Raw genomic sequence first — 12,842 nt, forward strand, 5'->3', positions numbered from 1 at the left:
CCCCAAATTTAGTAACTTCTAGATTGTAAAAATGTTCCCTGGATAACTGGGTCTGTTAACTCTAGCACCTGGAAGGTTGAAGCAGGAATACCAGGAATTCAAGGCCATCTGGACTATACATGTTGAGACTGTCTCAAAAAAAAAAACAAAAAAACAAAAACACGCTGGAGAGAGATAGTAGCTAAGAGTATACCCTCTTGTGGCCTCCAGTGGCACCAGGCACGCACATGGTACACATACATGAAGACAAAACATTCACACATATAAAACAAAATAAAAAACTTTGAAAGATTATAAAGTAAAGCCATAGCGGTTGAAACACGCTACACAAATTCTTTACAAGGTAACAAAACCGGGGAGTCCTCCTCATGCAGGTGGACAATTCTTACCCACAGGAGTGATACGCTCACAATTCTCCTTTCTGTCATCCCTACTAAGAGACTTCTGGGACTGGTCCAAATGTCTCCATTCCTCCAGGATGAAGGACACAGCCACATCAGCCACATCTTCGATTTTCACCAACTTCTGAAATGGGAGATCTCCGCTAAATTCCCACTCCCTGTGTGCGAATCTGGGGCCCCAAGTCAGAAGCCAGGGGGAGAGACTGTGCATCCAAAAGGGAAACATTAAGCAGAAAGGAAAAAGAGGCAATGAACGGAAACCATCAACTGGGGATGGGCCTGGAAGCTAGTGAGGTACCTGGTAAAGATGGTGTCATACCTAGAATCTCCGTGAGTATCCATGAGGGAATGTCTAGAACAAGCTGGCCTATGGAAAGACCTCTGAATCGTTTCTTAATTAAGGAAACTGCTGTGGGAAGACCCAGCCTTCTGTGGGTGGCACCACACCCTGGATTTGGCTCCTGGATTGTGTAAGAGTAGAGAGGGCTAGCTGAGTGGGCATGCCTTTCTTTTTTTCTGCTCTGGACTGTGGATATGTTTTGAGCAGCTAACCTCCTCGCTATGGTGCACTGTAACCTGGAGAGGGAGCTAAAATAACCCCTCTCTTTTATAAGCTGTGTCTATCAGGGTATTCTGTCCCAGTAAGCAGAAACAAAACTAGGACTGGTGGGGATGGAGGCTGGGGAGGGGCATGGGTTCTCATGGAGGACAGAGGAGGGCTAGCTCACCTGGGACCCGGCTGAGAGAAGCGAGGCTGTCAGCTCCTGGCTGTCCTTCGGGGGAACAGAAGGAACCTGGAGAACAGGATGGGCTGAGAGTGGAGAAAAGGTATAAATAAATAAGACTATTTGGAGGTTCTCAGTGCCATCAGCCAGCATGCCCCTCCTTTGCCCACGGAGCCCGAGGCACCAAAGTGAAATTCACCTTGGCTCTCAGGACCCTATACATTCTGGACCTGTCCCACCACTCCTTATGCCCTCTTCTCCCAGAACACTGACTAACTGGGCATGGGGGCCCAGGCTTTAATCCTAATGCTCAGGAGGCAGAGGCCAGTGGACTTTTATGAGTTCAAGGCCAGCCAAAGACACTTAGTGAGACCCTGTCTAAAAACAAAATTTCTCAGTCTCCCTGCTTTGGTTCAGCTAATCCCTGCTATGCTTAGGGCAAACTGGTATTTCCCAGGGCTCAGGGTTTCACAGATTTTTACTGTGGTAACAAGTCACCTTCAGATCTCAGTACAGGCCAGATTCTGTCTCACTCAAACTCCTGGACTAATCAGATCCTCCTGCCTCAGCTTCTCAAGTTGCTGGTACCACAGGTAGGTACCACAGGTATGCACCACTGTGCCCAGCAGTATGGACTAGTCTGTTAACAAGGTGATGTGGGATGTCCTTCTGTATATGTGTTGCTCTTATTGGTTGATAAATAAAGCTGTTTTGGCCAATGGCTTAGCAGAATAAAGCCAGGTGGGAAATCTGAACAGAGATATATAGAGAGTAGGTGGAGGTCAAGGAGATGTCATGTAGCTGCCGAAGGAAAAAGATATCAGAACTTTACCAGTAAGCCACAGACTCTTGGCAATACACAGACTAATAGAAAATGGTTAAGATGTAAGAGCTAGCTAGGATCACGCCTGAGCCATTAGCCAAACAATGTTGTAATTAATATAGTTTTTGTGTGATTATTCGGGTCTGGGTGGCTGGGAAAGAGCAGTCTCCAGTTTATACAGGTCTAATGAACACAATTGAATTTTTGAGTTTTTCTTATTGATCAACTTAAAATGATTTTAATAGTAGGATTAAAGCCAGGAGTGGTAGTGCACACCCTTTAATACCAGCACTCAGGAGACAGAGGCAGGAAAGAGGATCTCTGTGAGTTCAAGACCAGCATGGTTTACATAGTGAATTCCAGGACAACCAGAACTACATGAGACCCTGTCTCAAAGCAGGGAGAGGCAATATTTATAGTGAGGCTTCACAAAGAACAAAAAAGAAACTTTTGTTTACAACTTGAATGACATTCATTGCATGGAATAAATTCCATGTTTGGTCTCAGTCACAGGTTGACAAATATCCACATGCACACAGCTAGAAATCTGTTTCCTCATCTTTAAAGTTATTAAGCATTGTTCATTCACTGTTCCCAGCAAGGCCACAAATACACTAAAGTAGTAAGAACAGAAGTGCAATGGATAGTGTTCTGTCAACTTTTCTCAAGCTGGGGACATCTAAGAGGGACTTTTAGTTAAGAAAATGCCTCCATACACAAGTCTGTAGGGCATTGTCTTGACTGATGATCAAAGTGAGAGGGCCCTTGGGGGCTGGAGAGATGGCTCAGCAGTTAAGAGCATTGCCTGCTCTTTCAAAGGTCCTGAGTTCAATTCCCAGCAACCACATGGTGGCTCACAACCATCTGTAGTGAGGTCTGGTGCCCTCTTCTGACCTGCAGGCATACACACAGACAGAATATTGTATACATAATAAATAAATAAATATTAAAAAAAAAACAAAAAAAAACAAAGTGAGAGGGCCCAGGTCACTGAGCAGTGCCACCTCTGAGCTGGTGGTCCTAGATGCTATAGAGCAAGCTGAACAAACTAGAAGGAGTTAGCCAGCACTCTTCTGTGGTCTTTGCAGCAGTTCCCGCTTCCAGGTTCCTCCCTTGAGCTCCTGGCCTAACTTCTCTGGATGAAGGACTAAAAGCTTTATCATGAAATAACCCTTTCCTCACCAAGTTGCTTTTGGCTATGATGTTTTGTACTGGGAGGTTTTGTGTGTCGAATTGGCATAAGCTGGAGTCAACAGAGGAAGGAGCCTTAGCTGCAGAAATGCCTCCTTGAGATCCAGCTGTAAGGCGTTCTCGTTTAACGATCAATGGGGGAGGTGCCCATGGCGGGAGGTGCCATCCCTGCACTGCTGGTCCTGGGTTCTATAAAAAAGTGGGTTGAGCAAGCCATGGGAAGCAAGCCAGTAAGCAGTTTCCCTCCATGGCCTCTGCATCACGTCCTGCCTCCAGGATCCTGCCTCATTTGAGTTCCTGACCTGACGTCCTTCATTGATGAACAGCAATGTTGAAGTTTAAGTCTAAAAAACCCTTCCTCCCCAAGTCGCTTTACGGTGATGATGTTTTGTTGCAGCAATAGAAATCTTAACTAAGACATGCTTTATCACAGCAACTGAAAGCTAATTAAAACAAGAAGTGGGTACCAGGAGTTAGGTATTGATGTGACAAACCTAACCACATTAAAAGTATGGCATTCTCAGATCTTTGCCAAGCGATGTTTCCCAAAAAGATCTTGGACCATCCCATTGTTCCAAAAGGACAGTATTATATAATAGTATTCTTTACTCTGTTATGATATTTGCGTATCAAAATGTACTGCATACAAAGAGACTAAAGCATCTTTAAAAGTAGGAGTATTTGCCGGGGAGACTGGGACATGTATTGGGCCCCTACCATCACAGAAGCAGACATGGTGGTGCATACCTGTAATCTCAACAGTCTTAGAGGTAGAGACTGGAGGATCAAGAATTCAAGCCATTATCAGTTAATAGTGAGTTTGAGGCCAGCTGGGCTACATGAGACCAGATCTAAAAAAACAAACAGGGTGTGGAGAGTTGGCTTAGTGGTTACAAGCACACTGTTCTTGCAGATAACCAGAGTTCGGTTTCCAGCACCCACATCAGGCAACTAACAACCACCTATAATTTTTTTTTCTGTAGACCAGGCTGGCCTTGAACTCAGATCCATCCATCTGCCTCTGCCTCCTGAGTGCTGTGATTAAAGGTGTGGGCCCACTGCCTAAACACCAGCAATTCTAGTTCCAGGGGAACCAATGCCTCTTCTGGACTCTGCAGGTACTGCATGCACATGGTGTGCATAGACATGCAGAGAAAACACTCATACGTATAAAATAAAAATAAATGTTAAAAAAAAAATCTTCTAAAACTCTCTAAGTAGTCCCTATACTTAGAGACATTGTCTTCTGCTGTAGGAATTTAGCTACCCCACTATCTGGGGTAGACATTAGAACAGTTTTCACTGTATCCAGGGTAAATGGTAGAGCACTCTGACCTTCACCTGACTTTGGTCACAGGATGCCCCTGGTGCACCCAAGGCTCTTGGATTACTGTGTACTGCAAATGATAAAAGACTAAACGAGGGCATGAGACACTTTCCTTCAGAGAGACATACAGATTAGGTAAGACCTTGGTATGAGGAAACTCTTTACCCAAAAAATAACTTAGTGTAATAATCAATAAATACACCTTTGTATGGCTGTTCGGGGTTCAGTTCATCTGAGGCTGGGCCTTCCTGCTACCACACAGGCCTTAACATCTATTCTTGGAGGGACCTCTTTCTCTGACTGACCTATGCCACACAGAATACCCCCGCAAGTCTCCATCATCATTTTTGCCATATTTCTGCTTTTGGAGGAAGGTCCTGGGAATGGCACCTGGAATTTTGCTCTTACTAAAGAAACACTCCACTGCTGAGCTATGCATGTCCTGTCTCTATTATGGTTTCCTTACTTGTGCTTTACTTGTTTCTGAGACAGGGTCTTGAGAGGTCCACGTCAAACCTGCTCTGTAGCCAGGATGACCCTGATGATTCTCCTGCCTCTGCCTCCTGTGCTGGATCACAGGGTGTTCCACTCCTGGTTCATGTGGTCCTGGGGACAGAACCCAGAGCTCCATGCATGCTAGGCAAACGTCTGTTACTGAACCACATCCCCAGTTCATGGATTTTGAGCGAAAGTGTGATACAGTCTCAGTAATCCAAAAGGCCGTCCCTCTCTCAAGGGAGTCGCCCGCCCGTACTCTACTAGGCCCTCTTTTGCCCATGTGACCAGAGCCCCCATGTTCTAGTCACATTGGCTGCACTGAAATGATGAGCCTCACCGTTTTCCTCCAGAAGATTCCGTGACTCTTGATTAGACTGGGCCTCCATGGGCAGAAACCGGTGACTGAAGGGCTCCTGCGTGGCTGCGGGTGGTACCATCTTCTGAGAAAGCACTTCAGGACATGTGACAATCTAACAACCACAACTACAAACAATCAGCAAAATCATAGACAGGAATGGGAAAGAACCCGTTAGAGTCCATTAGACTGTCACCTGTCTGTCTCCTTGCCCAGTATCGAACTCGTGTCTACAAGGAGCAAGGCTCTGATTAACTAGCAGGTTAACAAACATGGATTACTTCTACTAGGAAATGACTTCCATGCGACATAACCATATGCAAATACACAATTATGAACTCCATGTTAGATGGGAAAGAAACCCAACTACAGGACAGAACAGATGAGACCCGCTTTAGCAGGAGAGGCTAGGGAAGGTTGGTGTCACTCTGTAACACCTGAAAGATTAAAGGAGGGGCTGCAGAGATGGCCTAGCGGTCAAGAGCACTGGCTTCTCTTCCAGAGGACCCAGGTTCAGTTCCCAGCACTTGGTGGCTCACAATCATTGGTATCTCCAGTTCCAGGGAATCCAGTGTCCTCTTCTGGCCTCTGAGGGTACCAACACACTTGTGCATACATGCACATACACACACACAAATTTTTAAATAATTATTTTTAAAGAGAAGGCAGCCAAAGGCAAAGGGGGGAGAAGAAACCCAGGGACAGAGAGGGTTCCAAACTTTCTCTGTGCAAAATAGGGTATTTAATCCAACCCAGGAGCCCTAAGACGCCAAGGGGGGGGGGTAAAGGTAAAGACGGGAGAAGAAAAGGGAGGATGAAAAGGTCATTACGAGACTCAGGAAGCCACTGCTGGTCAGACTAAGATTTAAGTTAGTTTATGTCCCATATGCCTGCAATTCCAGCACTCAGGAGGCAGAAAACAGGAAGGCTGCAGCAAGGTCTTAGCTAAACCAGGCTACACCCTGCCTCAAAAAAGACTTAAACTAGGGTTGGAGAGATGGATCAGTGGTTAGGAGCACAGGCTGCTCTTACAGAGGTCCTGAGTTCAATTCCCAGCAACCACATGGTGGCTCACAACCATCTATAGTGAGATCTGGTGCCCTCTTCTGGTGTGTGTGTGTGTGTGTGTGTGTGTGTGTGTGTGTGTGTGTTTGTGTGTGTGTGTGCGCGCGCGCAAGCATACAGGTTAAATAAATAAATAAATAAATATTTTTTAAAAAAAGACTTAAACTAGCTGTAAAGTAGCGCATGCCTTTAATCCCAGCACTTGGGAGGCAGAGGCAGGCAGATTTCTCTGAGTTTGAGGCCAGCCTGGCCTACAGAACAAGTTCCAGAACAGCCAGGACTGTTACACAGAGAAACCTTGTCTCGAAAAACCGGAAGAAAGAAAGAAAGAAAGAAAGAAAGAAAGAAAGAAAGAAAGAAAGAACGAACGAAAGAAACAGCGTGATACCAGCTTCTACTATCCTGCTCTCAACCCTCACTCCAACCTAGGGTGTAAGCATATAATTATCCTTCTCCAAGGCACAACTTCCTCCTAGAAATTCTGGACAGCATTAAGATCAGCCACCCCCCCTTCCCCTTGCTATCTGAGTCACAAGGTGAGCGAAAGCAGACCGAAAGTCTAGAACCGTCTGGAACTCTGGAGTACCCCTCACCCTCAGAGTGCAAACGATGAGGTCAGCACCTTCCACTTAGACACAGACACTCTGAGGAATGAGTGTGGCCCTCAAGCAACCTTTGCTCTCTTCCAAACCCACAGGCTTCTGTTCTGTTTGTTTTTAGACAGGGCCTTCCTCCTGTCTCAGCTTCCCAAGTGCTAGGATTAAAGGAATGTCCCACCAAATCGAGCTCTAAGTTCATAAGGAGAAAATATTGAAAGGAAAAAGCAGAGGGGAGGAAATGCCAAAACTGTTTATACCTCGAATAACTTTAAAGCAGGTCCAGAAACAGCCAATAGGATCAACAAACTAGAATACAAACATCAGAAACAAATGCCTCGAACAGGCGGAAATTTAACAAGTGATAAAGACAGCATTTTATTTCTGAGGCAGGGTTTCTCTCCCTATAATAATTTCGGGTGGCAAAAAAAAAAAGCAAATTTAAAAAAAGGACTGAAGGGGCTGCAGAGACAGCTCAGAGGTTAAGGGCACTGGCTGCTCTTCCAGAGGACCTGGGTTCAATTTCCAGCACCCATGTGTCTGTAACTCCGGTTCCAGGGGATCTGACACCTTCATACCAAAGCACATAAAATGAAATGGATTCTTTTTTATAAATAAATAAATAAGGACTGAGAAAAGGTTTTCATAAACTGCAGCCAAGAAAGTCTTCTAAAGCATGAATTCCAGAAACCAGGATGTAAGAATTACACTGGTTCATCTCTAAATACAATAGATTCCATGACGATAAACTGGAAAAATAGCATAGGCCAATCACATAGTAGGCGCAATGCCTATTGTTTCTAACAGGTAAGAAATGTACGTAAGAAACACAAGCATAATTTGCAAAAAGAAGAAGAGGAGGAGGAAAAAGTAGAAACACAATATTCTATAAAACTCATAGAACATGTGTTTAATCCCAGCACTTGTGAGGCAGAAGCAGGTAGATCTTTGTCACTTGGAGTCCACTCGGGTCTACACAGGGAAATCCAGAATACCCAAGGATACATAGTGAGACCATCTAAAGCAACAACAGCAAGGTCAGAATGTGATCGACGGAAGCACCAGAGGGCTAAGACAGCTTGGCAGCTCCTCAGCGCTCAGTTCCCTCCTCACTGCACCTCTCCCACGCACCTGTTGCCGGCGCTCCTCTAGCTCTTTCTGGATACTCTCGATCACAGCCACAGCTTCTTCTCCGCTCTCGGGGTGATGTTCTCTCACCCAGGCCTGGAACTCTTCAGGCAGGATGGTGAGGAACTGCTCCAGCACTAGCAGCTCTAGGATCTGCTCCTTGGTGTGCAGTTCCGGCCTCAGCCATTCACAGCAGAGTACCCGGAGCTGGCTGAGAGCATCCCGTGGTCCTGTTGCCTCATGGTACTGGAAGTGCTTGAAGCGTTGGTAAAAAGTCTCAAACACTGGCCGGTTGTATGCCTGCATCCAGGAGCAGTCCTCTTCTTCCACTTTCACTATGAGAAGATCAGCTTGCTCTTGGGAAGAAGTCTCAGTTGGAGGCTCTAAGTGTGTAACTTTCCTGGATTCTGTCATTATCATTCCTACTCAGAGTCTCTAGAGGCTGCCCGTTACACTGACCCAGTTCGTTCTCTGCTCTTCTGAAGGGCACTTTTTGCAGTCAACAACCTTACTGCTATGTCGGGAATTATTATTAGCCAAGAGAGGTGGCAAAGACGTCATCTATACTAAAGAAAACCACTCAATAAAGTCATTCACTTAAAGATACCGACTACAAGTCAGTTATCACTTTACCCACAAAATTACTAATAGTAACTACGTCCAGATTTTAAAAACGCAAATAAACGACCACAAAAAAGTGATGTCAAGCCCAACGTAAAACACAATTTTAGAAATGAGAAAGCACACATCTCATATTAATAACAGGACTAGATTATTCCAGACAGAGTCGTTTCTTCTCTCTATCATAAGCCAAACTTAAGTCGGAATAGGAGTGAAACCCATTAAAATGGTCATATCTGGTCCTGGCTTTCAAGCCATAAGGGCTTGATAGGTGAACGGAAGACTTCATTAGTTCTAGGAGAAAGCACGGTCGTAGACAGAAATTTGGATCTGGATTCCTTAGACTAGCTCCTGATTCCTGAGACAGAGACCGGACGGGTCAAGGTTAGGGACAGGACCCAATGGACACAATGCCCTACTCGCTCCTCTCCAGTCCCTAAGTCCCGGGGACCCAAAGAGCAAACTCCCCGCAACCCAGGCTTGGAAGATGGAGTTCTCACAAGCCAAGGGAGAACCGCGTCCGACACTTTCCAACAGTTCCTCGCCGGAAGTAACCAAGTGCGAGCTTTAGCCATAAATCCCACCCCCAAGAGCGCTTCCGCAGCCGCTCTAGGAATCCCGGAGGTCCTAGCAGCGCAGCGGGAGGGAGGAGCTACTTCTGCACCCGCCCCCTTACGGGGGCTGACCAATCAGCAAGCTTCAAGTAAGAGGTTACTAGAGCCAAAGGAAAATAGCTCTATTATATATTTTCCATCCTAAAATCCAGTTTGCGCTCCGCTCCTCCCCTGCCACTAAGGTTAGAGGGCGGGTCTCAGGGGCGGGCCCCTACTCTTTCGCGTCTGATTGGTCGAGAACAACTTCCCCACCACACACACTCAGGAACTAAAGTTGATCTGCACCTTGTTGCCAGCTCATAACCCTTTGAATTCTATCACTGCCTTTTGATATAATTTTTCCAAACTTACCCAAAGAGATTCTTTACTGCTCTATAATGGCGCGATCCAGAGGCTCACAGGACTACATCTCCCAAGAAGCCGCGCGAGAGCAACACAGTCTAGCCTATAAGGCTGCCGCTCACCTCGGACTGGACGGCTCACTGACATTTATCTTATTGCCAAGCCTGATGACATGAGATCCATCCCTGGGTTCGAGATATCCAAATGTCATGGAAGTCAAAGTCGTCGTCTATGGCCCCTCACCCCGCGCAGGCATCAGGAAAATTAATTTTTTTTAAATGTTAAAAGGCAACAGGAACCAGGTGGTGATGGCTCACACCTTTAATTCCGGGAGGCAGAGGCAGGCGGAACTCTGTGAGTTCGAGTTTCTGCAACAAAAAAAGTGCAACAGGGGATCTATTCCGAAGGTAGGGGGTATTTCAGTTGATCACACTTTGCTCTCTTCTCACTACTAAACTTGACCAGACTTTTGGAGCCTGTCCTGGAACTCGCACTGTAGACCAGGCTGGTCTCGAACTCACAGAGATCCGCCTGCCTCTGCCTCCCGAGTGCTGGGATTAAAGGCGTGCGCCACCATCGCCCGGCTTTGACCAGACTTTTAAAAAAGTAATAATAATAACAATAGATGCAGCAAAGTTAAGATTATGCCAGGAGCCTGGCTGCCTGCTGTCTGGGGAGAAACCACACTTTAAAAAAGGGGAGTTTTGTTAAATCCTGTTACCCTTAACCGTAAATGCCTATCTTTATTTAATAATCTATTCCTCTTGTGTTTTGATCTCTTTCCACCGACAGGCAGTATCAAAGTTCCTGTCTTCACTCCTAGGGTCATACTGAAACACACTACTGTGGAATTGCAACCTCTGCAAATAGCTGAAGACCTAGAGAATAAAGACCCCAATGCTGTAGAACAGCAGGGCGGGCATCTCTCAGGGAGGGTGAGATTCTGAAATCCCTGAGTTCCATCTCCAGCACCAAGGAGATGGGTAGTAAAATAAAGAGTTATAAGGCGCTGGAGAGATGGCTCAGTGGTTAGGAATATTTGCTGCTCTTGTCAAATGATCTGGATCCGATTCCCCAAACTCTCATGGCTAACAACCTTCAGTAACTCTAAATCCAGGGTATCTGGTGCCCTCTTCTGGCCTCTGTTTGCAGTGCATACAATGTGTGTTAGAGATGTTATTCCCACTCACGCCATCCCACCACACCTGCCACCCCCATAGTGAAATACTCTCACTATGTAGCTCTGGCTGTCCTGGAACTCACTATGTAAGCTAGGCTGAACCTGAATCCACAGAGATCCGCCTGCCTCTGTTTCCGGAGTTCTGGAATTACAGGCTTGTACCACTTCCGCCCGGTAGCAACTATTAAGTCTGCACCATGTTGTGGGTGCCGAGAATTGAGCCCAGATCTTCTATAAGAGCACCTAGTGCCCTTAACCTCTGAGCCATCTCTCTAGCCCCCTTTTATTTGTTTCTGTTTTGAGACAGGATTTCTCTGTGTAGCCCCCGTTTTACTTTTTTATTTTTGTTTCTTTGATTTTTGTTTTGTTCTGTTCTGTTTTGCTTTTTTGATTTTGTTTTTGGTTTGAGATGGGATTTCTCTGTGTAGCCCTGGCTGTCCTGGAGCGCTCTCTGTAGACCAGGCTGGCCTCGAACTCAGATTCTCCTGCCTCTGCCTCCAAGTGCTACAGGCATGCGCTGCCACCACCTTCTGGCTCCGTCTCCCGCCCGCCCTCCACTCCCCAACTTTTTTTTTTTTTTTAGACCGTGCCCTCTGGCAGCTCCAGTGCAAATAGGAAGGCGAACCACCGAGATGCATCTTAGTCCTCCAGGGTGCTTAGAGAGACCTTGGGAATACAAGTCTCGTCCCCAGCACGGGGGATAATGACGCACTTCCGGCTGGGTTTGTTTTTCTCCCTTTGACCAGTTAAAGTGAGACCTAAAGGCCATGGTAGCGGGTGTGTTGTGTCTGTAGGGGCTATTTTGGGGCCTCGTTTGTTTAAGAGAGTGGCAGTACGCCACGTTTTGCCCTTCTAGAAACAAGTTCGAGCTGGACGGTCCAGAGACTCCAATGGATACAGGAGCCGGGGTCTCCGCGCCATCGCTCGGTGCCGAGCTTTGTACCGTGAAAGTGGAGGAGGACTCACCCAGAAGTCAGAAGCCCTCCGGACCCGGGGATTGTCAAAACCCCGAAACTTCTCGAAAACAGTTCAGGCAGTTGCGCTACCAGGAAGTGGCGGGCCCCGAAGAGGCGCTGAGCCGACTCTGGGAGCTCTGTCGGCGGTGGCTGAGGCCGGAGCTGCGCTCCAAGGAGCAGATCCTGGAGCTGCTGGTGCTGGAGCAGTTCCTCACCATCCTGCCGCAGGAGCTCCAGGCTTGCGTGCGGGACCTCTGCCCTGAGAGCGGGGAGGAGGCTGCGGTGTTGGTGCGGACTCTACAAAGAGCACTGGACCGGGCCTCCCCACAGGTGAGATGCGGGTGAGCTCTGGGTGACGCCAGAGAGATGGTTTCAGCGTTTAAGATCCTGTGGGGCAGGGCTGGAGAGATGGCTCAGTGGTTAAGAGCATTGCCTGCTCTTCCACATGGTGGCTTACAACCATCCGTAATGAGGTCTGGTGCCCTCTTCTAGCCTATCTATACATACAGGTAGACTATTGTATACATAAATAAATAAATAAGTATTAAAAAAAAAGATCCTGTGGGGCTCTTCCAGAGGATGAGTTCAGTTCCCAGCACCCACGTAGGGTGGCTCACCACCTCCTGCAACTCTAGTTTCAGGGGCTCTAAATGCCTTATGGGCATTTTTAATCGCGTGTGTGAGTGACGTCTATAGGCTCATATATCAGAATATGTTAAGTCCGTGGGAAGACACCTTGGAAAAATAGAGTAATACTCCTGACACTACTGATTGTGAAATTTTTTCTTATTTTTTTTTTAAAGTCACTGTGTAGCTGTGTAGCCCTAACTGACCTGAACTCATTGTATAGACCAGACTGGTCTTGAACTCACAGAGATCCACTTGACTCCACCTCCAAAGTTCAGGGATTAAAGATGTGCACCGCGAAGCCTAGCTCGTTGAAACTAAGCTTGCACGTGCCTTTTCGGATTCAATTCACAATCAAGGTCAGTGTGAAAAGACTTTTTTTTTTTTTTTTTT

The 12,842-nt window shown here is 46.6% G+C and overlaps 2 protein-coding genes across 2 annotated transcripts in view; one reads left to right on the forward strand and one right to left on the reverse strand.

The window, feature by feature from the left end:
• The window catches only part of Zkscan5 (zinc finger with KRAB and SCAN domains 5), a 17,112-nt gene extending 7,833 nt beyond the window's left edge, over positions 1–9,279 (reverse strand). Inside the window, exons 1-4 of the mRNA XM_005368058.3 lie at positions 8,113–9,279; positions 5,303–5,435; positions 1,130–1,212; positions 390–525 (exon numbers count right to left, since the gene is read on the reverse strand). Coding sequence (XP_005368115.1) covers positions 390–525; positions 1,130–1,212; positions 5,303–5,435; positions 8,113–8,529 — 769 coding nt within the window. The 5' untranslated portion in view covers positions 8,530–9,279. The remainder of the gene's footprint in view (positions 1–389; positions 526–1,129; positions 1,213–5,302; positions 5,436–8,112) is intronic.
• Positions 9,280–11,490: 2,211 nt separating this feature from the next.
• The window catches only part of Znf394 (zinc finger protein 394), a 7,220-nt gene continuing 5,868 nt past the window's right edge, over positions 11,491–12,842 (forward strand). The window contains exon 1 of the mRNA XM_013354063.2: positions 11,491–12,152. Coding sequence (XP_013209517.1) covers positions 11,757–12,152 — 396 coding nt within the window. The 5' untranslated portion in view covers positions 11,491–11,756. The remainder of the gene's footprint in view (positions 12,153–12,842) is intronic.

The sequence above is a fragment of the Microtus ochrogaster genome, unplaced genomic scaffold (genome assembly GCF_000317375.1).
Source record: "Microtus ochrogaster isolate Prairie Vole_2 unplaced genomic scaffold, MicOch1.0 UNK27, whole genome shotgun sequence".
Classification (NCBI taxonomy): Eukaryota; Metazoa; Chordata; class Mammalia; order Rodentia; family Cricetidae; genus Microtus; species Microtus ochrogaster.